We start from the raw sequence: 26788 nt of genomic DNA on the forward strand, positions 1-26788 counted from the left end.
ATAGTTCTGGCAAATAGTTAAAATCGGTAAGAGATTACTGTAGCAAAAAATTGATTATATTTTCTTGTTAAGAAATGTATCCCATGCCACTTTTAATTTTAAAAGCTAGTGATATTTCTTGCTTCTGCCTGACAAAAGCAAGAATTCAATCTTAGTTGAACTCTAGCCTGTCCTCCTTTGGTTGTATAGTATTTGCATTTTCTTTGTGTCTCTTAGGTTTTTTTTTTGTTAATTTCAGCTAGTATTATCTGAAAAAAATTTTAAAAAGACAAAGGATGTAGAGATGAAGTAGAGTCTTCGTGTATTTCTTAGGTGGATCATCAGGTCTGAAGCCTCACTTGCTTGCTTTCCAGTTTTTTTATGGGCACATTTCACATCCCCTTGGTTGAAGTAACAGTACATCCAATTTTACTTTAATTCTTCAACTGGACACATCAGAGCAAGCCACAGTTGTGAACTTCACATCTTTCTGTGGGATCTATCACTGGAAGGCTTTGCTAGGAACTGTAGTCAGAGTCTTAGTTTCAGAACCAACCAAGGAACAGCTTCAGCCTTTCAGGCCACGTTTAGAATTTGTTCAGCAAGTCGCAGTATTTTGGAAGACAACACAACCCGCATTTTCCCAAGAATTAGTTAATGCCCAAGGGCAAGTTCATAACTACCTTTACTGGAGCCTACACTGGAACCCGCTACCTCCTTATCTTTTAGGCATTGATCTAGTACAAATTTGAGAGGGAGACTTTACCCTAACCTTGCAGTCAAAATTTTGGCAAGGTTACTTACAGTGATATCACCCTTAAAGACTCTCAGAGGGTTTCGGATGTGACAACCATAAGTATTAGAAGCTGTATGAGTGCACTGACAGAGATCTGTTTAAAACTAAGTAAATAAATTACAATCAGGAAACTGCTTGCTGTCAAGTGCTCTAAGGCATACACGAATCATTAATATGGAGGCCCAACCAGATACTATTTATGCTAGGAGAGATGGAATGGTCAGCACTTGATCCTACCTGCAGACTGTGAGGACACTAAGAAAGGAGAGCCTGACTGTAAAAGATTCTCCTACATGCAGGCTTTCTATCTCTTCTCTTGCACACTCTCTCCTAATCTTGAGGCTCCTAAACACAGAGGTTATGTTTCCAGAAATCAAAATGACTCAGCATATACAAACTTAATGCAATTACTATGTTGATTTCCAGATGTTAGCTTAATACCAGCCTATTAAACCTCTAAAGATGAAACTTAAAACAAACATTATGAGTAAACACCAAATAAAGACACAAAAGCAAGTTCAGTGCTCTTCCAGGGAGATGGGAGAAATCTCCAGAGAGAACTCTGCACTGTGGGAACTGACTCTCTCCTGGGAAGACAGGTTTTCCTCAGCTATTTTTAGTCTTTCGTTCTAAAGGGCCTCCAGGTTTCTGTCCCATCTTCAGCCCCTTTGTTCCTTTGCCTTGTCTGCACTGGTGTTCCTCCCATAGTCTAGAAGACTCCTCTTCTCACTGCTCAGTCTCACTTTACCATACACCTCAGGTCAGTTTCCTGTTCAGGGCTTTCAAAGTCAAGCAACATGAATGTCTCCTTTTGTTCTAAAGGGTCTCCCATCTCTCCTGCTGCCTCCTCTTAACTTCACAAGAAGAAGCAAAAGCCCCCTCCCGAGTCCCAGACTGTCACGGTGTCCACCTTTTCCTACCTCCTACGTCCACCTTTTCTTACCTTCCGTGTCCACCTTTTCCTATCTTTGAGCAGCGTTCTTGGTTATCTCGCATCTAAAATTTTGGATGATATTTATCTCCTTGGGTTGAAGGAGTAAGAAGGAATATCAAATACACCGTAGCAGGCATGTTACGAAGGTTCTGTAGATGGTATTATTAATATTATTAACACTGAATCTTGTTATACATTCAGTTTTCTAGTTTCTACTTATAACTGTTATAATTATTATTTCTTATTTTTAATATGCATATTGGTCGTAGATATAGACTTTACTAAATCTCTAGACTCTTAGAAAATAATATAGACAAGAACTCAAAGAGGAGAAACAATTTATGATCTCAAAAGAGCACAAAAGATGAATTCACCATTTTCACATGAAAATTTTTTTCAACATAAGGCTATTGCAAAATTGTTCCCAATTTAATCCCATTATTCTTAATTATAATCCTTATACTGGGTTAAATAATACAATTCTTTTTAATGTTGATTCAAGCTCACATCAAATGAATTTTTACATTCCTCCTTTATCTTTCCTTTTCTGATACATTCCCACAGTTTCTCAGAAATGAGTTACTAATTGTATGCCTCCCCCATTGCCTCACTTCCTGGAGTCTTTTCCTGGCTTGAAGCACCATTCAAGAAACAGTAGGATAACTGTTGGGCAATACACTTATATCATTCAAATTCATCAGCTTCCAACTCACACAGAGGAAACATAGCTGAGATTTAATGTCTGTAACTTTTGTAGGCTGGCAGTTTATTATTAAAACTAGTTACAGCTATTGGTATTAAAACAGAAAAAAAATCCAGAAACATCAACTTAGGGAAAGCAAAGTAAATTAGGTTCTAATGTATATTTAACAAATTGAAAAGGCAATTGAGTACTAGTGCAGTAATTTATTGTGTGTGTGTGTGTGTGTGTGTGTGTGTGTATGTGTAGGAGGTTATGTATGTGCTTGTGTGGGTATGTTCACACATATATAGGTATTCATGCATGTGTTTGTGTGTATGTCTGTGTAGGGGGTAATGTATGTGCTTGATTGGGGATGTTCACACACACATATGTAGGCATACATGTGTGTGTTTATGTAAATCCCAGAGACTAACATCACAGGCCATGCTCAATTACTCTCCAACTTAATTTATGACACAGTTTTTTGCCATATCTAAAGATAATTCTGCTCAGTCAGCTGTCCAGTGAGCTCCAGGGATTTGCCTCCCCAGTTGTGCTATTCAGATGCATGCTGCTATGTCCAGAATTTTAGGGAGGTTCTGAGAATCTGAACTCAGGATCTCATACTTGCAAATCAGGCCCTTTAGCAATTACACCACCCCACCCCAGCTACCTTTGATCTCTTGTCTTCTAAGATGAAGTCTACTATTAGCTAAGTCAGTATAACTGAGCATTCTAGACAAAAATCCAAATAAAGACAAGTAAAAATAAAATGCTGATTTTTATTGAGCTCTACATTTTTTTTTTTGCTTCCTTCCCTGCCTCTCCCCTCCCCTTCAACCCTCTCCCAAGAAGATCTTGTAATTTTCTACTACCCATGTAGGTGATGTTTTTATAGAATTTTCAAAAAAGGCTTTTTAAAACTGTTATAGTTCAGAAAATGGGAAGATCTCCCATATGTTCTTGGGTAGGTAGAATTAACATAGTAAAAATGGCAATATTACCAAAAGCAATCTACATATTCAAAGAAATGCCCATCAAAATCCCAGCAAAATTCTTCACAGACCTCTAAAGAACAATACTCAACTTTATATGAAAAAGCAAAAAAAACAGGATAGACAAAACAATTCTGTGCAATAAAAGAATTTCTGGAGGCATCACAATCTGAGTTTAAATTCTATTACAGAGCTACAGTACTGAAAACAGCCTGAATTGGCATAAAAACAGGCAGGAAAACCATTGGAACCAAACTGAAGACCCAGATATCAATCCACACCCCTATGAACACTGGATCTTTGACAAAAAAGCAAAAAATATAAATTGGAAAAAAAGAAAGCATATTCAAAAAATGGTACTGGCATAACTAGATATCAACATGTAGAAGAATGAAAATAGATCCATATCTATCACCAAATGGATCAAAGACCTCAACATAAAGACAACCTCATAGAAGAGAAAGTGAGAAATACCTTTGAATGCATTGGCACAAGAAACCACTTCTTAAATATAATCCCAGCAGCACAGACACCAAGAAGAACAATTAATAAATATGACCTCCTGAAACTGAAGAGCTTCTGTAAAGCAAAGGACATGGGAAACGAGACAAAACAATAGCCTACAGGATGGGAAAAGATCTTCACCAACCTCACATTGGACAGAGAACTGATCTCCAAAATATACAAAGAACTCAAAAAAATGGTCATTAAAAGAACAAATAATCCAATAAAAAATTGGGTACAGACCTAAGCAGAGAACTTTCAACAGATGAGTCTAAAATGGTTGAAAGACACTTAAGGAAATCCTCAACATCCTTAGCTACCAGAGAAATGCAAATCAAAACAACTCTGAGATTCCATCTTACACCTGTCAAATGGCCAAGATCAAAAGCACTGATAATAGCCTATGATGGAGAAGATGTGGAATAAAGGGAACAATCCTCCATTGCTGGTGGGAGTGCAAACTGATACAGCCCCTTTGGATATCAGTATGGCAATTTCTCAGAAAATTAGGAAACAACCTACGTCAAGACCCAGCAATACCACTTTCAGGTGTATACCCAAAGGATGCTCAATCGTACCATAAGGACATGTGCTCAACTATGTTCATAGCAGCATTATTTGTCATAGCCAAAATGTGGAAACAACCTAAATGCCTCTTGACCTAAGAATGGATAAGAAAAATGTACATTCCCACAATGGAATACTACACAGTGGAAAAAAATAACAACATCTTGAAATTTGCGGGCAAATAGATGGATCTAGAAAATATAATATTGAGTGTGGTAACCCAGACCCAGAGAGACAAAAATAATATGTACTCACTAATAAGTGGCTTTAAGACATAAAGCAAAGAAAAAACAGACTACACTCCATAATCCCAGATAATCTAGACAACAATGAGGACGCTAAGAGAGACATACATGGATCTAATCTACATGGGAAGTAGAAAAAGACAGGATCTACTGAGTAAATTTGAAGCATGGGGACCATGGAAGAGGGTAAAAGGAGAGGGGGGAACAAGGGAGGGGAGCAGAGAAAATTATATAGCTCAATCAAAACAATTAAAAAGAAGAGGCAGATCAATTGCACAAAACTTGGATATTGAAAATTCATGTTACTGTAATTGCAGACAGATTCTTCTCATATATTTTTTGAGATTAAAGATTGCAATCTCCAAAAAAACTGATATATTTAACGATATACATGCTTTTGTTTGTTATTAAAGCATATGATTACTTTCAAACCTATTAGTGATTATTCTTCAATGGAACCTATTCAACAGCTACAATTTAAGGGGAAATTTTTGGCTTTTTGTGGGACTGTCAATAAAAGGATTTTGTCAAATTTGATAGCATACTCATAGTGCTCTGAATGCCCACTAGGATGCACCCCCTCCAAAGTAATTTTATAAGACCTACTCTTTTAAAAAGTATTTTCTTATATTAACTCTTGGAAAACTTGTTTTTATTGCCTTATTATTTTAAGTATAAAATAGGACCACACTTGGCCATTTTTGAGAATTTCCTTTTCTTTTATTCCTCTTGCATTGTTACACAAGTTGTTTTTATTAGTATTTATATGACTTTCCTAAAGAACATATATTTGTCTGCAGTTCCCTTAGACAGCTCAGGACTAGCATCTTAGGAGAGATGCACTGGGCCTGATCCAGGTTTTAGGGGCTACTCTATTTAGATTCATTGTGAGGAACAAAAGCCTTAAAAGGAATTCAAATTGTGAGTAACTGTACTTTTCTCCAACACATATATCTCCTACTTTTTGTTGAATTTACACAATGTATGCTTCTTTGTGATATATTCCCTCATTTTCTTTGAAATGTTACTACAAAATGACAGAATGAGTTCTGGGGATATGAATCATCTTGCTGGTGCTACTAGTGATGAAATGATATCTAGTCAAGGCTCATGTTCTTCTACATGGTTGTAAAAGTCCTTTTCCTGGGCTCAGGGACAGCTTACCTTGTCTGACGGCTAGGGTAGTGGTATAGACCAAGAAGAGGAGGATGTAGTTGAGGAAGCTCTGGAAGACTGGGGTGTTGGCATGAAAATCTTCTGCCAGGTACTTGCTGGTCAGGCCGATTCCACAAACAAGAAGGGATAACACTTGGCCCAAAGCCACAGAGATTAGCATCTCCCTGAGAAATGAAGAGAAATACAGTGGTGTCAGCAGGAAGTCCATGCAAACAACACGTAGTTAACTCCATTGATAATTCCTAGCAGGCACTGGGTTAAGGGCAGCGAGTACTACCTATTGTAACCATCAAAGCGATGTTTGGGGGACTCTGCAATTATTAGTGAGGCTTCGTAGAGATGGAAACTAATGCTTAACATGCTTAATTCATCTGCCCACAGAACACATAATGAGGATAAAGCAGGACCACCTCTCATGTCCTCCTAGCCTCCGGAACTCTACCCCAAGAAGCTTTAATACGCATTGGGTCTCTATCCCTTGCTTTTCAAGTTACAACTGCCTGTATATTAAAACTATTATTCCTGAAATAGACTCAGGACTGCAGTAGCATAATAATTATGCAAATATTTTCATTGCCGGTTTCATAGGCAATGCTCTTGTAGATTTCTGAAGTGGGGACTGCAGGCCAAGAGTCAGAGCGTTCAGTTTCCATGGAAATGAAATGCCCACACAAGCTTTGTAGTCATAACACACACACACACACACACACACACACACACACACACACACACGAAAAGCCTCTGGAAGTAGGAGGCAGACTTTTCTCTTTTGATCTTTTTGGTTTATTTGTAGAAACAGCAATATAATATAAGAAAGCAGTAGTATAAACACAAAGACTATGGCAAACACAGGTTGATTTTTGTTTTGTTTTGTCTTCTGGGTCTTTTTCTCCTTTTTTTGGAATCTGAGGCTGATCATGCCTTGCTTTGAACACTCGAGTACAGAGGAGATGAAGCCATAGGCCTGCTGGGCTTAGCCTTTGAGAAGTTTTGCAGCAATTCATGTTTTCCTCTGAGGAGACAGATTCCCAGTAAGACGCCTGAGGTGTCCTGCTGAATACTGAGAGACACCTGGGAAATAAAGGGAGAAATCCAGGCAGCCTCTGTGTCAAACAGAATAGGGGTTTGGGCGTCTCCTGCCACCAACATACTAAGCCAGCCTATACAAAGGAGAAGAGAGGAGCCATCCCTAGCGACTGCTGCTCAAGGAAGAGCGTTATGAGAAGAACAAAATGGTGTTGCTTTGGGGCACGTGGCTTTCCAAGGGTTATAGAGCAACTGGAATGACATTACTAATGTTCTCTCTCCAGTGGCCTCTGGGCCATTAACGCCCTCTTCTCCAGTCCCATAGCATTTCTCCATGAAGCCAGAGTTCCCGAGTCTTGGAGCTACTTATACTTCAACAGTGAACAGTGATCTTCTCTCATAGTCCTTTACAAGATATCATATGCAGAATGTGCATCATGCCTTCTCCAGCCTGCCTCCCAGTCATCCTCTCAACATTTGGCTCTTCTGCCACTTGTTTTGCGAGGCCTTACTACTCTCTTTCACTCAGGACACATCTCTTTTCTTACTTTTCTCTCATTGTGTTGTCGTTACTGCCTGCTTGTTTGTTTAGCCTTTTGCCTTCATCTGACTATGGTTTTTTCTATGTTTCCTGTACCCACAGTCAGGGGACTGAGAGATGGAAGAATTAAAAGACCTGCAAGACAAAGTATAATAAGAGATGACTATGTAGGAATCTCAGGGCTTTTGTTTCTTAAAGATCAACTGGGTTGAGGATGTGGGGTATGATAGATCACTTACTTAGCACAAGCAAGGTCCTGAGCTAAGCTCTCAATGCTACAGAAAAAAAAAAACAATAAACTCCTCCCTTTCACCAACAGAAAAAAAAGAAAACAGTAAGGAAGAATTCAAATAAACTCAAATATTTGTAAATGTAATTGTTTAAAAATTAGGAGATAAAGTAGTAGGCTTAATTATGATATTACAATACACACTTTGATTTTCTTGGCCCTGTCCCCCACTATGCTCCTCCATGACCCTGCTCCCCATATCCCCTCCTCCAACACATTTTGTTTCCATACCACATGTGTTTCATCTGTATTCTCCTCCCAGCCCCAATCCTTTCTTAACATCCCCCCAACAGCCCCTTTTCTAGTTTCATAATCTGCAGCCCCCCAAACAGTTATAAGCATATAAAATTAAAATCTAGGATCTGCACGTGAGAAAAATGGAATACTTTTCTTCCTATGTCTGAGATACTTTGATTAATAGACTCATTTCCGTTCCAACCATTTCACTGTAAGTATTCCGATTTTATTTTTATTTACATACAATGGTTTCTTACCCATCTGTCTGTTGATAGACATCTAGGCTTGTTCCATTTCTTAGCTATTGTAGATAAAGCAATAGTGAATATGGATGTACAAAGACCTGTGTGGTAGGAGTTCTCTGGGTGTATACACACGAGTGTTATAGCTGAGTCAGATGGCAATTCTATCCTTTTTTGTTGTTGTTGTTGTTTTTGAGATTTATCTGTTCTGATTTCTGAAGTGATTGTACTTGTTCACATTTCCCCCAGAAGTGAAAAGGGATTTCTCTTTCCCCATATCCTCACCAGAACTTGGTAGTTTTCTTGACGTTGGTCACTCTGACAGTGGTGAGATGGAATCTCAAAGCTGTAATTCTTTGTGTTTTCCAGATGGCGAGCGGGTTAAACACCTTTATAAAACTCTTAGTGACTGATTGTGCTGCTGCAGCTGCTGCAGCTGCCTCCTCCTCTTTCTCCTTCTCTTCCTCCTCTTCCTCCTCTTCCTCCTTCCCTTGCGCCTCTTCTACTTCATCATCCTCTTCTTCGGCCTCCTTTTCCTAATATTTCTTCTTTGAGAGAGCTTAACAAATCCCAGGAAGGCCTCAAACCCATTATGTTGTCAGGAATGACCTTTAATTTCTGATCCCCCTGAATTTAGGTATGCTAACATATCAAGGGTTTTTGTTTGCTTGTTTCTGCAGTGCTGAGAGTTGATCTTGCTGTATCATGCAAACTCAACAAACGCGCTTCCAAATGAACTACATTCTACCTTTGTAGTTCATTTTTAGAGAACATTCTGTTTAGTTCCTTGCCACAAAAATTGATTGGAATTTTTTTTAGCAGTTCTTTATTATTTTAGGTGTCAGCCCCTGTCTGAAGTATTGCTGTTAAAGATTTTCTCACATTCGGAAGCCTGGCTCTTTATTCTGTTAATAGTTTCCTTTGTTGTATGGAATCATTTTAATTTCATGTAATCCTACCTGTCAATACATGGCTTGGGAACCTAGGGTACAGATAGTATCTTAGGTGAGATCATTAATTGTGAGTACATGGGTAGAAAGTGGTGAGAAAGAAAAGATGTTGGCTTTGAAGGCTTCTTTGAAGGTGTTTGATCTCATCACCATGTAGTACGACACTAATCATAGTAGATAAATAATTAATTCACAGTAGATTGGTAGTAATCTTATGATTGGCCATTCTTCATCATTTGCCTAATAATGCCCACACTAAAGTGGAAGAGATATAGATAAACTTATAGCTAGTGTATTAAATGGATGCTTCTGTTGCTGAGTATGATCTAGAAAGTGCAACATATGGCTTGTACATTCTTGTTGGAGAACAATATATGACCTACTTAAATTATAACAATCATGTTTAAAACCTTGGTAGCATCATAAATCAAGCTACACATCTTACAGAATATTTGCACAAGAAAATAGAATTTTAATCTATCATGTGACTGACTGCATACAACATCTTATAAAATAGCCTTTTATGTGCTATATTAAGACATGTAAAATGAGTAAGATTTTAGTATGTCATTGAGAGGCCATTAAGTCAAACTTTTAACACTGGATTTCCAAGAAGCTTAGTTAAAAAAATAAAGAAATAGAAAATAAAGGAAAATATGCCTAATAATTCATATTTTAAAAGCACTGGGATTATTTTTTACTATTTTCTTTAATCCTCGGAGAATCTTACACAGCAAATGTTGCTATTGTGCCTTTTTCCAAATAAGGACCTAAGTCACAGAGAGGCAAAGCAACAAGGTCAAAGAAGTACCCTTTTTGAATTTAGATACTGGAAAGACATTAGGTAGAAGCTAGGTGGTATGATTCCAAAACCTAACTTCTGAATTACTATGCAGAGCTACCATTAGCGGCCCAAAATATTCTCTGTTCTCAGAGAGTGTGTGGAGCCCAGACTCACCTAGCAGACTGGTTTTCAGAAACATACTGGAAACAGTAAACACAAAAGCCACAGCTAGTCAGACTGACTGACAAAAGCTTTTCCAACAAGGTACTTGCAATGTGTGCCTCTCAACAAGAGGTCAACACAAGCCTGTCCGTGTTTCCTTATCAGAACAAGGCTGCAGACCCACCTTGTTGAACTATGCTTTTAATTAACAGTCATGTCTTCTTTTAGCCTTGATGTTGTGACTGGATCGAGAATACAAATTATAATTTTATAGGGCATGCTAATAAACATGATGTGGATCAGGAAAAAGTGCAAGGAGTATCTTACCAGATCAGTTCATGAGTCCTTTCTTGATTAAAGGAGCTAGATATCACCTACATGCTTGAGTGACTTAGTAGAGACATCAAAATAAAGGGAATATAACCCCCCCCCAAAAAAAATCTAACTGCTGGTATCCTACTAACTCCAGCCTATGCTCTGCCATTTTGTCTCCATCAAACTCTTTGTTCTCCACTGGCACAGGATGAATGCATATGGTGACATGTCACATGAAAATATGTCTTTTCCAACACAAAGGATCCCCTGAGTTGGTTACAGTCATTCTATGCCTTTCATGTTTTTCTCTTGAGTAAACCCTTGCTCTGTGGGTCCTTTACATAACACTTCAAGACCTGAACATACAAAGTTGTCTTGAAAGTCTCTCATTGGCCATTCCTGATCCTCAAGGCCAAGACAAGTGTCTTCAGGCGAGTGTTCCTATTTCTACTTATGCTGACTGAATTGTATAGCTCATGAGCTCCCAAGAAGAAAGGGATGAATGACCTTTAACAATTCCTATGTTCTGTTCCTAAAGTCTGTGACTGCTAGACAGAAGAAAACAGATACTCAACAAGGAATGCAGACATGTCTGAGGGAGCTAGGGTCTGTGTATGGGAAGGGCAGAGCGTTAGAAGCCTGCCATGGTGGCATCTTATCCTAGCTAGAAAATTTACCAGAATGAGACAGAAAACATCCTTGTTTTTACTGTAACCCATCTGCCAGTTAGAAACTGAGACTAATAAGCTATTTTCTACTGCATTTCTGAGCAAGCCCAGAAAGGTGCTATCTTGCAAAAAAAAAAAAATGCCAAAATTGGTGCTGGGTGAAATTTTGCATAGCGGGCTCTTGGTTATTCATGTCATACATAGAATAGCACAGCAGATGCATTCTAACGGAAGATACATAGTTCCTATAATTTTAGTAGCCGAAATGGAGAGGAGGCTATGATACACATTTTCATTGTCTTTGTTTGTACATTTAAAAGGACATCTCATCCACTTTAAATTCAGACGAACTAGACAATGAAAAATGCATGAGTCTCGGGAAAAAATGGTGCTGCTGGGAGCTGAATACCTGTTAGAACAGAGCTTGTACTCATAAATACTGACATGTCCATTATCAGCACCACTGTGTTGTGTTAAAGAAACAGAATTTAGGATTGGAGGGGTATGCTTCTGTTACAAATTAAACATTCTAAACAATAGAATTAAAAATAAAGCATACATTATATCCCATTTCTTTCTTCTAACCATAATTAAAAGGTATAGATAATGTCAACACAATGTTATATAATTATATCGCTCTGTAATTTTTGCCATGAGAGTGGAATAATTATGCCATCATCTTGAGTTAGAGCAAATAAAACTTCATGAGGAGGTATCTTCATTCTGATAATGAGTCTCAGACAAGCCTCAAGAGATTTGTGTTAGTACAAGCATTCAGAGATGCAAATATATACAGAATATTTAAGTATATGTTTGTGTAAAAACGATGCCACTTGAATGTGGGAGAAACATTTTCTACTATGTTTTTTGGTAAGATTCATGTTGGTAGACCATTGACTCCAAGAAGCTCTGTGCTAAATAGGTTTTGACTATATTCAAGATTAGTTGAGGTTTATATAAGGTGATTATTAGGTCAAGAACAAATGCAATGCTGAGAGGTTTAACACTGACTGGGGTTTCTTCTTTTCAAATCTTAATTCCTGGGCTTGATCCATTCATTGGCTCTGTGGCATCATTTTGAATTGGATTTGCCATTAACTGGAAGAAATCAAGTAAGGTACCAGAAGGCCTTCCTGTCTTATATCTGTGGTATCCTAAGTATAGGAGATATTTAAATGGTATTGTGACAAGTCAGAGATGCTCGTCGATGTTTCATGCATTGTGTCCACTGAAAAGAAGAGAAAGCTCAAGGAGAGAGCTGGAACTTTTTGGCCCTGTCAGCTCCACATTACATGGAAGCACCACAGTTTTTACTATCTCCCACTTTGCACATGGGGTGCTCCATGTAAAATAAGGATATGTGACTGACCTGTGTGTATGGGACCTTTTCTACAACTGTCAGATTTCTTTGGGTTTTCACTTATCTGCAGAATCCATGACCACTCAATCCAGCTCCGGTGGTATCTACAGTGAACATCTCTACACAGACTACACTCAGTGTTATGTGGGCCCAACTCAGTAGCCCTGAGCCTCAGGCTCCGCCTGTGTACCTTATGCCTTCTTCCCTGCAGGTGCTCAGCTTGCGGGGAGGCCTGGGCCTTTGTGGCAACCTGTTTGCTACGCATTCATGAATAAGCAGACAGCAAAAAGGAATTAGTGCATTTGAACAATGCCATATTCTTCCTTCTTCGTGCATGCAAGTTATGTGGAGTCTCTGGAGATGGCTACATCTTAAGGTTCTCAAAGATTTATTTTACCCTTTATTGTGCCTCATTACTGTTTTATGCAAATGCACTGTTAATAACCAAGCCGTACACACACCTCTGCCCTCTTTTTGGGGAACTTAGTTAGGCTAAACTAATACGCTTTACATTTTCTTCTATTCCATAAACCTGTCTTTATGTACCAGTATGTGTATACAAACCATTGACATTTATATCTTTAACACTAAAATAATCAGGCCACTGTATAAATCTTTTGGTGGCTGCTGGGTTACAACAAATATCTATGACTTGATTATTTGCTAGTTTTGCTGTAATCCATGGAAAAATAGACAAATCAGTAGATTTATCAGGGCCCACTGGATACAGGCTGGGAGGAATGAATCTATTACTCTATCTCCAGATGCTTAGAGAGGCAAATAAATATGTAAGACAGAGAACATAAAGTACTTATGGACTCAAGAAAATCTCTCAAGTAAATCTCAAAACATGCCAGAAGTTATTAGGATAATTTTAATGTTTAAAATTGGATGATCCTATTATGAAAGCATTTTTATGGAAAGCAAATATTAGAGTCTTTTTTCTAATGGTAAAGGCTTGGTTTGGTTTTGGAAAGTTGGCGCATCATTGCAAAGAGAGGAATGCCATCCTTGCTTAAAGGCAGAGACAGACATGAAATCTCCCGGCTGGCCAATACGAAGTTATCATAAAAGAAAAGATATGTATATAGACAATTAGGTTATAAGGAATTCAAAAGTGGAATAGACATACTTTTAGTTTGGTGACATAGACAGACTTTTAATTTGGCAGAAATCATTATACATTTCTGAAGACAAAACATGAACTAAGCAATAATGTTTCCACATTTCTCCACTCATTTTATTTGTTAATGTCCAGTCATTTTGCTATGGTTAAAACCGAATCAACAAAAGGCAATACTGAGATATGATAGATGGCTATGTAAGTGAACTATCCTCACTAATGGCATCGACACAATAGTCTACCAGCTCTGCATGACCCAGGACGGGACATCTGTCCTTTACCCAAACACAGCAAATGGTGCGTGTGTGTGTGTGTGTGTGTGTGTGTTTTGATTCTTGTCTCTCTAAATATTTGCATGACTTTAATGCATTTTTCTGTATTTTTTGGCTAATGGAAAAACATATTTTTAATGTTGTTATTACAGTTTCTTTTGGATATTGTTTTGTTTGCACATTACAGTTATCTTTATAATGATAAGAAGAAGAGATCTCCTCAATGCTGTTTTAATTGTATACTACTATGTAAAATACCAATAGAATAATTCCAATAAAATCTAATTAAGCAACCATAGTTACATTTAATGGAAAAAAAATGTAAAGTAATGGATCAGAATACTTTAAACACTCCCCCCAAAATTATACAGTTTATCTTTATTTTACAGTTGCTTAACACATTTTTTGGAACAGACTTTCGCACTGTCGTCCAGGATCACCTAGAATTCATAGTAGGCCAAGCTGGCATCAAACTCAAACTCAGCTGCAATCTCCCAACTGCTGAAATTAGAGGTGTGTGTTATTATGCATGGGTTATTTAATTTTGGTTTTTTTTGTTGCTGTTGTTTTAAGTTTTGAATCATTAGCTAATACTGTTAGGAAATATGTCAAGCTAATCTATACATTGAAAGCTAAGCTCATCAATAATAAAAGGGGAGAGGCAAATCTATAGAAGTGTCCTGCTGACAATTAACATTTTTATTTTAATTAACATTTTAAATGAAAATATAATTAACACTTTTTTTACAAAAGATTAGATTTCTTTTTCTCCTTTTACTTTATAAGTAGCTCATAGATCATACAGAAAGTTGGGATTAATAAGAGAAATGTCAACTGTATATTTTTATTTTTTTATTTGTTTGTTTGTTTCGAGACAAGATTTCCCTGTGTAATGGCCTGATTGTCCTGAAATTCATCCTGGAGACCAGGCTGACCTCAAAGTCACAGAGATCCACCTGCCTCTGCCTCTGAAGCACTTGAATCAAAACTGTGTGCCGCCACACCTGGCTTATTTTTATTGTTTTTGTAATTGACTTGTATATGTCTTGATATATTGATGACTCAGGGATCATTATTAAGTTAAAATTTCTTCTCACGAAATTCAATTACTGAAAAAAATACAATCACTTGTCTTACCAGTTAGTCCACATGAAGAGAGCAGAACTCCTTCTGAAAGCAGAGCATCTGTTCTTGTGTCAAAGAATCACATACACTTTAAAAGAGTTAATGACCCACAGAAACCACACAAATTACCCTGTGTTAAATTACTCCCTTTGTAAAAATGTTTAGGATAGACAGATACACAGAGGTAGAAAACAGATAGCTGTTTGCTTAGGGATGGGGACTGGAAGTAGAGGTGACAACTGGTAGATAACTATTTTTCAGTAATAAAAATGTTTTAAAATGACTGTGATAGTTATTGTACATTTCTGTACACTGTATACCCCTATACTAAAACTACTGAACTGTATTAGCCTGTGTGTATAGACTCATATACAGAAGTGATATATATGTCTATGAATCTGTCATTAAAGAGAAAGAGTAATGGAAGGGAGAGAAATGACCTAAAAGGAAAATTATCTGAGGGGAGAAATGGGAAGAATGGGGGGGGGGGCTAACTAAGAAAGAATAGAAAAGTAGATACAGAGGAAGAAGGAGGTAAGAGCATAAAATAACAGTAAAGATGACTGAAAAGTCTTAAGGAATTATACTATTATGTAATTATCTACATAAAAATACCTATAATACATTTAAGTCAGTATATAAATGTACATACATAGTTCACATGAAATTTTACCATCTGGGCTGACAATATACCATTTCATTCCCCAAGAGCAGGCCATCTAACAGAATTCCCAACACCAGGCATGAGAATATGTCTTTTAAGTTGTTGGTCAGGGTTGTACAAGAGACACTCAAAACATTATAGGCTGTAGTAGGGGGCCACTTGTTTCTTTCTGGCTGTTCAGCCCTGAAATCATCACACAGAAACTGTATTGTCTGCAATACTGTTTGGCCAATAGCTTAAACATATTTCTGGCTAACTCCTATCTTAAATTAACCCATGTCCACTAATTCCATTAATCTGTGTATCGCCACGAAGCTGTGACTTACCGGGTTAAGTTCTGGCATCTGTTTCCGGCAGGGCTACATGGCTTCTCTCTGACTCTGCCTTCTTTCCCCAAGAATTCAATTTAGGTTTCACCACCTAGTTCTACTCTACACTATCAGGCCAAGCCAGTTTCTTTAGTCATTTACCAATAAAAGCAACACAGAGACAGAAGGACCTCCCACACCAATAGGCTATTGTATTGCTCTTGGCTGTCCTGTGCCCCATCCCCAGAGGCAAAAAGCAAGTTCCTATTGCTGAAAAAAAAAAAAAAAACGTGTACTTTGGACACAGAGTCAAGAAACAGCCCACATCCCCAGCAGGATCTGACCTGAAAGCTTCCTCCCTGAGGACTAGCTCTCATGGTACAAGAAAGTGTTAAATAAACTTCTAACAGAGAGAAACAACCAATAGTCCTACTAGCTGTCACACCTAAAATCCACAGCAATGACCAACATGGCAAGATAACCCAAGGTTGCAATAGTGGCACACATATCCTTTATGTAACCAACAGTTCTCTAACTGAACTTCAGACCCACTCCACAAGAGGGAAGTCATATCTGGTACTGGGAATCTAGTGTAATACCTCAACCCTCATCAAGGAAGTTTCTCTTTGCAACAGATGGAGACCATTTCTAAAAATCACGATTGATCAAAATGCAGAGCTTTGAACCCAATCCAAACTGATAATATCTACAACACAACTCCTGCCCCTAAGACTCAGGAATCATTCTGAAAGAGGGGGCAGAAAGTTTGTGAAAGCCAGAGAAATAAGAAGTTTGCCATGAGAGTGTGTTTCCTAAAAAGGGCAGAAGCGCTACACCCATGAAGTCTCACTAGCATAGCTGCCTAAGTATGACCTGACCAAAGACAACACCAGTAGCCATGCCAGTGTGGGTCAGGGAAAGCTCTGGAGGCATTAACCCTAGAAAAAGAACTATAGGAAACTAAGAAATGCTGAGAATAGACTAAAAGTATTCCCCAGGGAAGAGCACACCAATTGGTAAGTCAATAACAGTTGGCTTTCCAATATCAAATGGTCACCCCTGAAAGCATATACTTATAAGTAACATTAAATGGACTGAACAGATTATATTTATATATTTAGGAATATTTGTATGTATATACACTTTGAAAACACAGGCATGAATGGTGTGTGTATGAGTGTAACAATTGAAAAAAATAATGAATTTGAAACAGCACAAAGTGGTGGGGTTCATGGAAGGCTTGGGATGGAGGAAAGGGAAAAGGGAAGGGGGAAGCTGTAATTATCATGTAAAGAAATAACTCGAAAAGGAAAAGAACACAATCATTAAGAAAGGAATAAGATGAGGGAAGTGAAGAAAGCAACCTCACAGATCAAATAATAGTGATGTGGTGGTCAATTTGCATCTCAAAATTGGCCCACCTTAGTTCATTTTTACTGCTGTTCCCCACAAAAGAAATGGTACTTTCTCTTCACATATAAGGTGATAATAATAGTTTCTTCTTAGACTTTATCAGAGCATCTGATATTCCCTTGGAACTGTACATTACCACTTTGGAGACAACTGACTCAGAAAATTTTATTTGCTCTCTTGGGAGGTATGGCACGGTTTTCTAAAGACTTGTATGGTGCAGTAAAATGAGAAAATGCTTTGAAACTGAACAAATCTGGATTTAGAGATTGATCATGTCTCTAAGACTTATTCCACTCATCTGCAGACAGTAATGTCTATTTCCAAAGGTCATCATGAGACTTAACAAGGTAGTTCATGTGAACTGCCTCCTGTAATATTTGACTTTTGGGGAATAGCCATCTAATGGCTCTCCTAACATTGAGTCATTTTGTAAGTACTAGTCCATGGATTACTATCTATATGATTGGTCTGGTACTTTCAGAACATTGCTAACAAATAAATAAATGTTTTCTCTAATTAAGAAAGCCTTTGGCATTATTGTCTTTCAGAAAGCCAGGAATGGTAGCGGGACTGGGGGCTGGGGGATGGGGATATGAACTACTTAACAGGTTCCCAACAGGAACTTCTGACTAGTTCCCACACTTGCTAACATCTTCTTGGAGAGGCAGTGTAACCTTTTAGGATGGCTGTGTTACAGTTTACTTTATGCATTTTAAATGATTTTGACATTTTTCATTTCAAAATGCTTTTAGCTTTGCATTTTGAATTGTGTTAGTGAACCCTGAGGCCAAAAGGCAAACATTTAACTTTAAAATCCACTGAATGAACAAAAACAGACTGCCTCTCTGTGTCCTAACATAAAAACCAATGTCAGATTTCACCATTTTATTCCACTTGTAACACATTCTTAGCCCTGATGCATGAGGAAATTGTATTCGTCTGAGTGCCAAGCTTCTCCACATACAGTGTCAACCCTCTTGAAAAGTGTGTAATCAACGGAGATCATAGCTTATGGCTATGCAGAGACTGTGGCTAACTAGAGGAGTCTTTCCTCACTTTGGAAGAGAAAACACCTGACTTTTGCTCCCAACAAAAGGACAGAGGAAAGTAAACATTTTTTCTTCTTTTTTGCCTCAAAAGATGATTGCAATGCCCTGCTTTAATGATAAGACAATAAAGAAGTGACTTTTATTTAAACTTCTATTGGCAGAGAACCTTAAAAATCACCTCAAAATTATGTCAGACTTATTTTTTATAGCATGAACTAACAAAAATATGTTGTAGAGGAAACTATCTCCCATAGAAATAAAAATTGGGTATTTATTATAGTTATTATAATTACTGGGAAGAAACTTATATATTGAAATTTCTACAGCAGGGATAAATCTAATAAAATCAGGGAATTGGATTATTTTTACCCCAGGTTCAAGTTGCAGAGATGAAAGACAGATTGAAGTGATCATCCAGAGTGTGAGATCCCTAAAGGCTCTCGGTGCCTCCACAACTGAAGAGAACACAAGGTAAGACCAATGAAAGCCACTCTGAAGGAGGATGCTGTAGAAGACATGTAAAGACTAGAGCTAGAGGAAGATTATGAGAGCACACAAAGACACTGAAGTTAAATGGATGGCTACTGAAAGTCAACTCAGGGCTCTTCCTGTGATACACAGTGTTCAACATTTTAAAAAGCTATTAAGACTAAGACTGAAAATACAACCAGGTGAAACAAAAGAAATAGTGGCGCCACAAACTAAGGATGTAGCAGTGACATCTATTGGGATGGCCTTTTCCCCTGAGACTGTGTCCCATGGAATATTCTTATAGGAGGAGCCACTGCTAAGGTGAAGACTAGGGTTAGACCCTCACTGACTTTTGAATGACTAAGGGCTCGTGTGTGTGTGTGTGTGTGTGTGTGTGTGTGTGTGTGTGTATGTGTGTGTGTATGTGTGTGTATATTAATCATTTTCCTACTAGAAGTCATTGAAAAATTACCTACTAACATAATGAGAAGTACTCTGACATACTCAGCATCGCCAAAACCTGTCTCCAAAATGGAAAAAGACAAGCCATTGTAGCTTCCTAACCAATCCTGTGTCCAGAAAGGAAAAGAATGAGCCATTGTTGCATCCCAACCAACCTTGCTTCAGTCTGTTAAACCTTTACAGATGTCTTTTAGGGGAAGCAATCCCAAAGGTTTTTTTTTTTTTTGACTGAAATAATTCATAAAATGCCTTGAAATGGATAAAATGTTTATTTTTTTTTACATGGGAAGTAGAAAAAGACAAGATCTCCTGAGTAAATTGGGACCTTGGGGGAGGGTTAAAGGAGAAGGGGAGAGGCGGGGAGGGAAACAGAAAAAAAATGTAGAGCTCAATAAAAATCAATTAAAATAATCTCAAATATTAAAAAGTTTATGTTTCCCCAGAATTCATATATTGCAACCCTGACTATGCAATAATATTAGAATGTGGACCTTTTGAAAATGAGAGGGTCAAAAGTGCAAAGTAATAATGAATGAAGTTCAATTATTCTAAAAACAATCTGAAGGCTCTTAAAGCATATGAGGTACATTAGCAGTGTACACCCGGCTAAGAGATCTCTTCATCAGAACTCAACCATACTACATCTTGATCTTAAACTTCTACCTTCCAGAACTGTGAGAAACAAATTTCTGTTGTGTACAAACCATCTGACCTATGGTTCTTTGTTATAGTATCTTAAATTAAGAAATAAATTTACATTCTTTACTCTTATGCCAAGATTGGTAAATCAAAGTCATTTCAGATCTTTGATATACTCCATGTAGCATACCTGGGCCACCAGTAAAGGCTATAATGATGTTTCCAAACTGTCCAAGAGCACATCCATTGTACAATGTTATCTTCTATGCATTAGGTGACTACTCACCATTTTGACCATGGCAGGGGTGATTACACACTGGAAACCTGATGGAGGACTTTCATTGGTTAATAAAGAAACTGCCTGGTCCATTTGATTAACCACCCCTTAGGTGGGCAGAGTAGACAGAACAGAATGCTGGGAAGGGAAGTTAATAAATTGCCATGCCTCTCCTCTCTGAGTGAGACGCAATGAAGCTCCGGCCCAAGATGGACATACACTAGAATCTTCCCAGTGCTACAAAGATTATTAGATATGGGTTAATCAAGATGTGAGTAAGAGGCTGAAACTAATGGGCCAGGCAGTGTTTAAATGAATACTATTTGTGTTGTTATTTTGGGGTATAAGCTAGCTGGTGGCCGGGAGCCAGGCGGGATAAAACGCAGGCCTGCCCGCAGCCCCTCACTACAGAACAGGATGCTGGGAGTGAGGCAGACGCCTTGGGCAATCGTCATGCCTCTCCTCTCTGGGACAGTTGCCATGAAGCCAGCCACCAGGTCAGACATGCTGAATCTTTCCTGGTAAGCCACCACCTTGTGGTGCTACACACATTATTAGAAATGGGTTAAGAAAAATATGAGAGTTAGCCAAGAAGAGGCTAGATATAATAGGCCAGGCAGTATTTAAATGAATACAATTTGTGTGTTGTTATTTCAGGGCATAAGCTAGTCAGGCGGCTGGGAGCTGGGCAGGATGAAAAGCAGGCCTGCCCACAGCTCTCACTAGAAAAACACTTAACAAGATTGAACCTGTGGCATTCTTTTATAGAAGGAGAAGGTAAAGGGTGTCATCAGGCCTTCTTCTGACATTTCAGCCACTCCTTTGGTCCCACTCACACCCTCACAGCGACAGGTCATTTTGCCTCTATGGCATGTGATCTCTAGAGTGTATAGTGGGTAGGAGGTTAACTGGAGAGGGACCCCATCTATTCAGTTTTGGAGGGGTCATCCTCCTTGCTGGGGTGGGGTCTTTCAGTGACATAGTTGTCTGGCAAACATCCCCATTCCTCTTACCCATGATCCTACAAGTAAGCCAAATAAACTCATTGGTTCATCAACCTTGATTTGAATGGAATAATTTGTTTGGCCTGTCATTGTTGCCGTATCTAGAGTGAGTCGTTTTTTGTGTCTCCCCAGGAAAAGTTACCTCCATTAAGATAGGACAAAATAATGAGAAAAAAATGTCCAATTTTGTCTTTCAGATGATAAATAAACATGGCCTCATTTAAGGTCTTAAAATGGCAGTAAAGGGAAATTAAGTGAATACTTTAAGAGCTAAAGCAAATGCTACAATTTAACTTTTACCCATTTTCTTTTTCTTTTCTTTCTTGCCTTTTTTTGATAAGGTATATTTTTATCTTTTTTTTTCACTACCCCTACCAAGGTCTTCAAATCATTTACTGTTTCTTAAGGTACGATAGCTGCCACAACACATCTGTGAGTTAAGAACAGCAGACAGACAGTGCCCTTACACCTCTGAACTGAAAGGACACCATGTACAGTTACCACCTTAACTGTGAGTAACTTCAGATTAACAAAACTCAAGGGAACAAGTTGTGGCAGTTTCTGTTGTAACCCCAACACTTGAGAGGTTAAAGGAGAAGGATTCAGAGTTCAAGGCAAACCTCCCCTATATGACAAGTAGAAGACCTGGTCTACATGAGACCCTGTCTCAAAAATCATGACTGGAACAAAGAAAGAAAATCTAGAGAAATGACAAGGCTTCTCTTTTGGTTTCTGAAGTCATGGTAACACAGAGTGTTGGAAGATTTCTTCCACATCAGTAGGATTCATGCCAAAAACTCAAAAGTGGTCCTGTGTTTTTCTGAAAGATGAATGAGACCAACATCCTCACAGTGGCATTTATATAGTACTCACGCAGCACTGGGCCTTTGAAGATCACCTTCACCACAACCAATCACAAGCAAAGACCATGTGTCTACTGGACAAAAAGAGGCATTCCTAGTCATTTAGTATGTTGAACAATCTCCAAAGAGAAAGAATTCTAACACTCCATCCTTGGTCCCTTTGATTCCTAAACTTTTCATCATGACTGTGAAAATGATGTAAATTGGATCTGAATACCATTCCTTTATCTTTATTGATCCATTTTTGTCTGTGTGTCTGAGGGATAAGCAAGGGAAGGGAGAGAAAGCATCCCTCGGAAAGTAAAAGTGAACTGATACGAAATGTTTCTCATAAGAGCACACATTTCCCAGGATATGAAATTCAAATGAGCGGTGTGTGACATGCATAAAGATGAGCACATTTTTGTCTCCCATAGCGCTCCCGAGAACCAGTTAGTTTATGCATGAAATGGATTGTTTGGGATCGAATAGTGTGGGGCCAAAGAACTCCTCTGCATCTTTAAAATAAAATTGCAAATTAAATGAATCAAGGTGCAACATGTAAAATGATGTATGCATTCTGCTGAATTTAATTGGATTCTAATTAAATTACTTGGAGCAAGATGAATTAGATTGTTTTTAAAGCACATTTCAGATAAACTTAATGAAGTTCTGTAAGTGAAGAAGGTAGAATGAGCTTTGTTTAATAACTTGGCTGCTGGTATATTACCTTGCCATGACGAAGAGGTCAGGCTGACCTTGGGTCATTTGTTCCTTCAGGGAGACAGATATCATATTAACTTCAGAAAAACTGGCGGAAAAGAGAATTGGCCATACCTTACATTGATAGTAACATAACCTACTTGGTCATTTAGAAATGGGTTTGTACCTATACATGTTTTTCCTTTAAAGATTTTGAGTTCCCTGCTTTTGAAATGGTTTCTAAGAAGTAAACTGGGTCTAAGATGAATGTTCCCGGAAGGGTGCTCTTCTTATTTCTAGAATTCCCCCGAGGAGATTATGTCAGAGGGAAGGAGGCTACACCAGTAACAGGAGGGCATGGATAGTGCACAGTTGCGAGAAGTCCTCAAAATATGACGGCTTTTGCAGGGAGGAGGCACCTAGAGTAATCCCTTCATGTTACTCAGGAGGTTACAGATGTGTAGGAGAATGCTCTGATGCACCATCTAGGGCAGTTGTGTTCAAACATCATGGTTCCCAGCCTGTACAGATTCTTTTGCCCAAGGGTGGCACAAAGCCTACAGAGCTTTAATTCTAAGGGGCGGTTTGGGCTTAGAGAATATGCACCCTACTAGTGTACAGGATTCACACACTACCCATGAGACTCTGGTTTGTTTGCTCTAGAAGAGTAGGTAGAATTAGAAATAATGGATGAAAGGGTCTAGGATGAATTTCCCCAGAGGAGGGAGGGGTGGGGGGAGGGGAAGACAAAGGAAGAAAGGGGAGGGGAAGAAAAGGGAGGAGTAGGGAAGAGTAGGGAGGAGAAGGAAAGAGAGAAGAGAGGAGGAAGCCTTTTCTGTCTCCAAATAGCTCAAGATTTCTTCTGATTGCAGAATCAAAACAGTTTGGATTCAGGTTTGATTCGTTTTGTTAAATTTTGTAGAGCAAAAGATCTGTGTACTTCCGCTGTTGGAACGTTTATTTCCATTTTGCTTTGTAAGTCATTCATAAGCGAAGCTCCTTGCTTCTTTAAGAATAAAAGTACCTGGTTGTTTTTCCTGATCCGTTTGCAAATGCTCATCATTTTATTATGGACAAAGGCTATGGTTCTTTTGGTTGGAGTCAAGGATGAGTAAAGTCAGAGGAAGATAGGAAAGAGGCAGAGAGGAAATGTCTAGAGATAAAAGAAACTTAACTGAAGTGGAAAAGATAAATAAAAAATAACAAGGGGTCATATGTAATAATATCAGGAGAAAGAGAAATGTCCTTATGACAAACATTCATTCTTCCAAAACATAAAAGCCATGTGACTAAGGGCCTGCCTAAGTTATCCGGCCACTAATGCATTGGTAGTGTCTCATGTACATTCTTGATACATAGCCAATCCAAGGAAGACAGGATAACATGCCCTTTATAGAGCAAAACAGGGGGACTACTCTGATACATATTTCATAAATGTTTCTTTTAGTGTACTTTTCTATACTCCCAGTTCTGTCTGAGATACATTAGGAAGAGATAAGAGACACCACTTTTCTTATGAACTTGGCCTTTCATGTTTGGCAAATAAATCTTTGGTTTACTTAACAGCACCAGAATGCACCCTTTACCGTTTCCCATTTTAGGTTTATGAAAACATTTACTAAAAGTGCATCAGTGGCAGGGACTGGGGAGATAGCTTAGTGGGTGTGTTTGGTAATTTTGTGTCAACTTGACCCAAGTTAGAGTCTTCTGAGAAGAGGGAACTTCATTTGAGAAAATGCCTCCCTCTCCTCCCACGACCGGACTGATCTGTAGGCAAGGCCTGAGGGGCATTTTCTTGATTGATGGCTAATCTGGGAGGGTCTACTATGGGCAGTGGACTCTCTGGGCAGGTGGTCCAGGGGTATATAAAAAAGAAAACTGAGTGAGCAATCTTGGAAGAGTGAGCCTGTAAGCAGTGTTGCTCCATGGCATCTGCTTTAGTTCCTGCTGACAGGTTCCTGTCTTGTGTTCTACCCTGAATTCCGTAGATGATGGACTACTACAAGTGTCAGCTGAAATAAAGCCCTTACTCCCCAAGTTGTTTCCTATCACAGTGTTCCATTACAGAAGCAGAACAAATGAATCCAGTGGGTAAAGCAGCTGCCATGAAAGCATATGTAATACAGTTTGGAAACCCAGCACCCTATTTGGGCAGGCAGGGGTCCCCAGCATAAGGCAGAGTGGCTAAACCAGTGATCCCTGGGTCCAACTAAGAAACCCTGTAAAATATACAGGCAGAAAGCAATCAAGAAAGATACCATCAGCAACCTCAGTTTTCACATGCACCTGCACACACATGTACACCCATGCACATGAACATATATACATCACAAACATGCTTCCACACAAGTACACACTTGCCACATAAACATATATACACCCATAAACATATGCACTCAAACCCATAAATATACACCAAATGCATACACTCATGTACACCACACACATACATATATGCACACCACACACATAAGCAGCATACCATGCACATACATGCATGCATACAACTACAGGTAAGCTTTTAAAAAATTTTTTAAATGGAGAGGTAGAAGCAGATAGGTTATGAGAGTTGGCTTTTTGTTTCTACTATGACAACACCTGGTATAGTCTACTCAAGAAGAAAAAAATGTTTGTTTAGTCTCATGTTCCAGAAATACCAGGTTATGATCAATTGACCCCTTTGCTTTGGCCCACAGTGAAGCAAAGCTTCATGCAGATACACATGGAAGAACAGAAACATTTATCTCATGGCTATGAACTCAAGAGGAAAAGGAAAAAAAGGTGGATTCACACTATCTCTGCTGAAAGCAAAAACATTTATGACATAAAAAACTCTCACCAGACCCTAACTTCCAAATACCTATCAATAACACCTTCATGGAGCCCAAGACTCAACACAGGGAACTTAAGGATCTAAACCATAGAATGAGGTTATGAAGAAGAAACGGGGTATCATTCTCTACTTCTACATATGTTCCTTTGTGATATAAAAATTATGTCCCAACTCTGATAACATTAGAAACCAAGGGAAATCAAAATGCTTATTCCTACCAAGGCATGCACATTAACATAGAATCTTTAAAAACACAAATCGAGACAACTGCACAAACACGGAGGTATTTTAACTGATCTATGTTCGTTATTTCAGCACAATGGGAACAATTGCATGTTCACATCATTTCAAAGATGAATGATATACACCATACACATACACTCACATACACCACACACATACACATATGTATAGAACAATGTGCTCAATAAAGATAGACTAAATGAAAGACAAGGATTGAGAAGTTACTGAATTCTTTACAAATGCTCTAAGGTAGATGAAGGCCCTTACTAGCAACAGAAAGGTTACCCCCCCCAAATCTTACACTGTGATCAACTCAGAGCAGTGGGAAGGAGATCCTACATGCAAATGGGAAAGAGAGTGTGGGTGAGACTCTCCATGAGACTTCATTGTCAATAACCACACTATCAAAATGATAGCAATAATCTAACTGCCTATGACCTTTCACATCTTGGCTTTCCCTGAGTTCTGTACACAGAATGGTAACTTGGGCTACACTGAGAGGATATCAGGTAGACATAATAATCTAGTCCCTAGCCTTATGAGAAAGGTCTGAGTAGGGACTTTTCTACAGGCATCTGGCACAAGAAAACAACACTTTGCGCTTCCTTTCCTTCCTTTACAGAAACACCTGGAGAGCACCTGGTGATGGAAACATATTGGCAAGAGTATGAATTTTGGATGTAATATATTTATTTGGGGGGGGGGACCAGAATCATCTAAATATGTTGTTCAAATTTCAACCTCCTGACACTTCACAAGCAATAGAGTTCTTCTGAGAAATCAGAAGTCAGCGGGTATTTAATCTGTGTATGCACAGACAGATGCCAAGATCTAACTGGACTGTAGAGTGAGCTGGGACTTCTGCCTAGCAGCCAAGTCAGATGAATGGCCTGTGCAAGTTCCCCCCAC

General features: G+C 38.6%; 1 protein-coding gene across 1 annotated transcript in view; it reads right to left on the minus strand.

Annotated features, from left to right (window-relative positions):
* The window catches only part of Slc35f1 (solute carrier family 35 member F1), a 430910-nt gene that overhangs the window by 164859 nt on the left and 239263 nt on the right, over positions 1–26788 (minus strand). Inside the window, exon 2 of the mRNA XM_038340065.1 lies at positions 5867–6042. Within this exon, the coding sequence (XP_038195993.1) occupies positions 5867–6042 (176 nt within the window). The remainder of the gene's footprint in view (positions 1–5866; positions 6043–26788) is intronic.

This window comes from Arvicola amphibius, chromosome 8 (genome assembly GCF_903992535.2).
Source record: "Arvicola amphibius chromosome 8, mArvAmp1.2, whole genome shotgun sequence".
NCBI lineage: Eukaryota > Metazoa > Chordata > Mammalia > Rodentia > Cricetidae > Arvicola > Arvicola amphibius.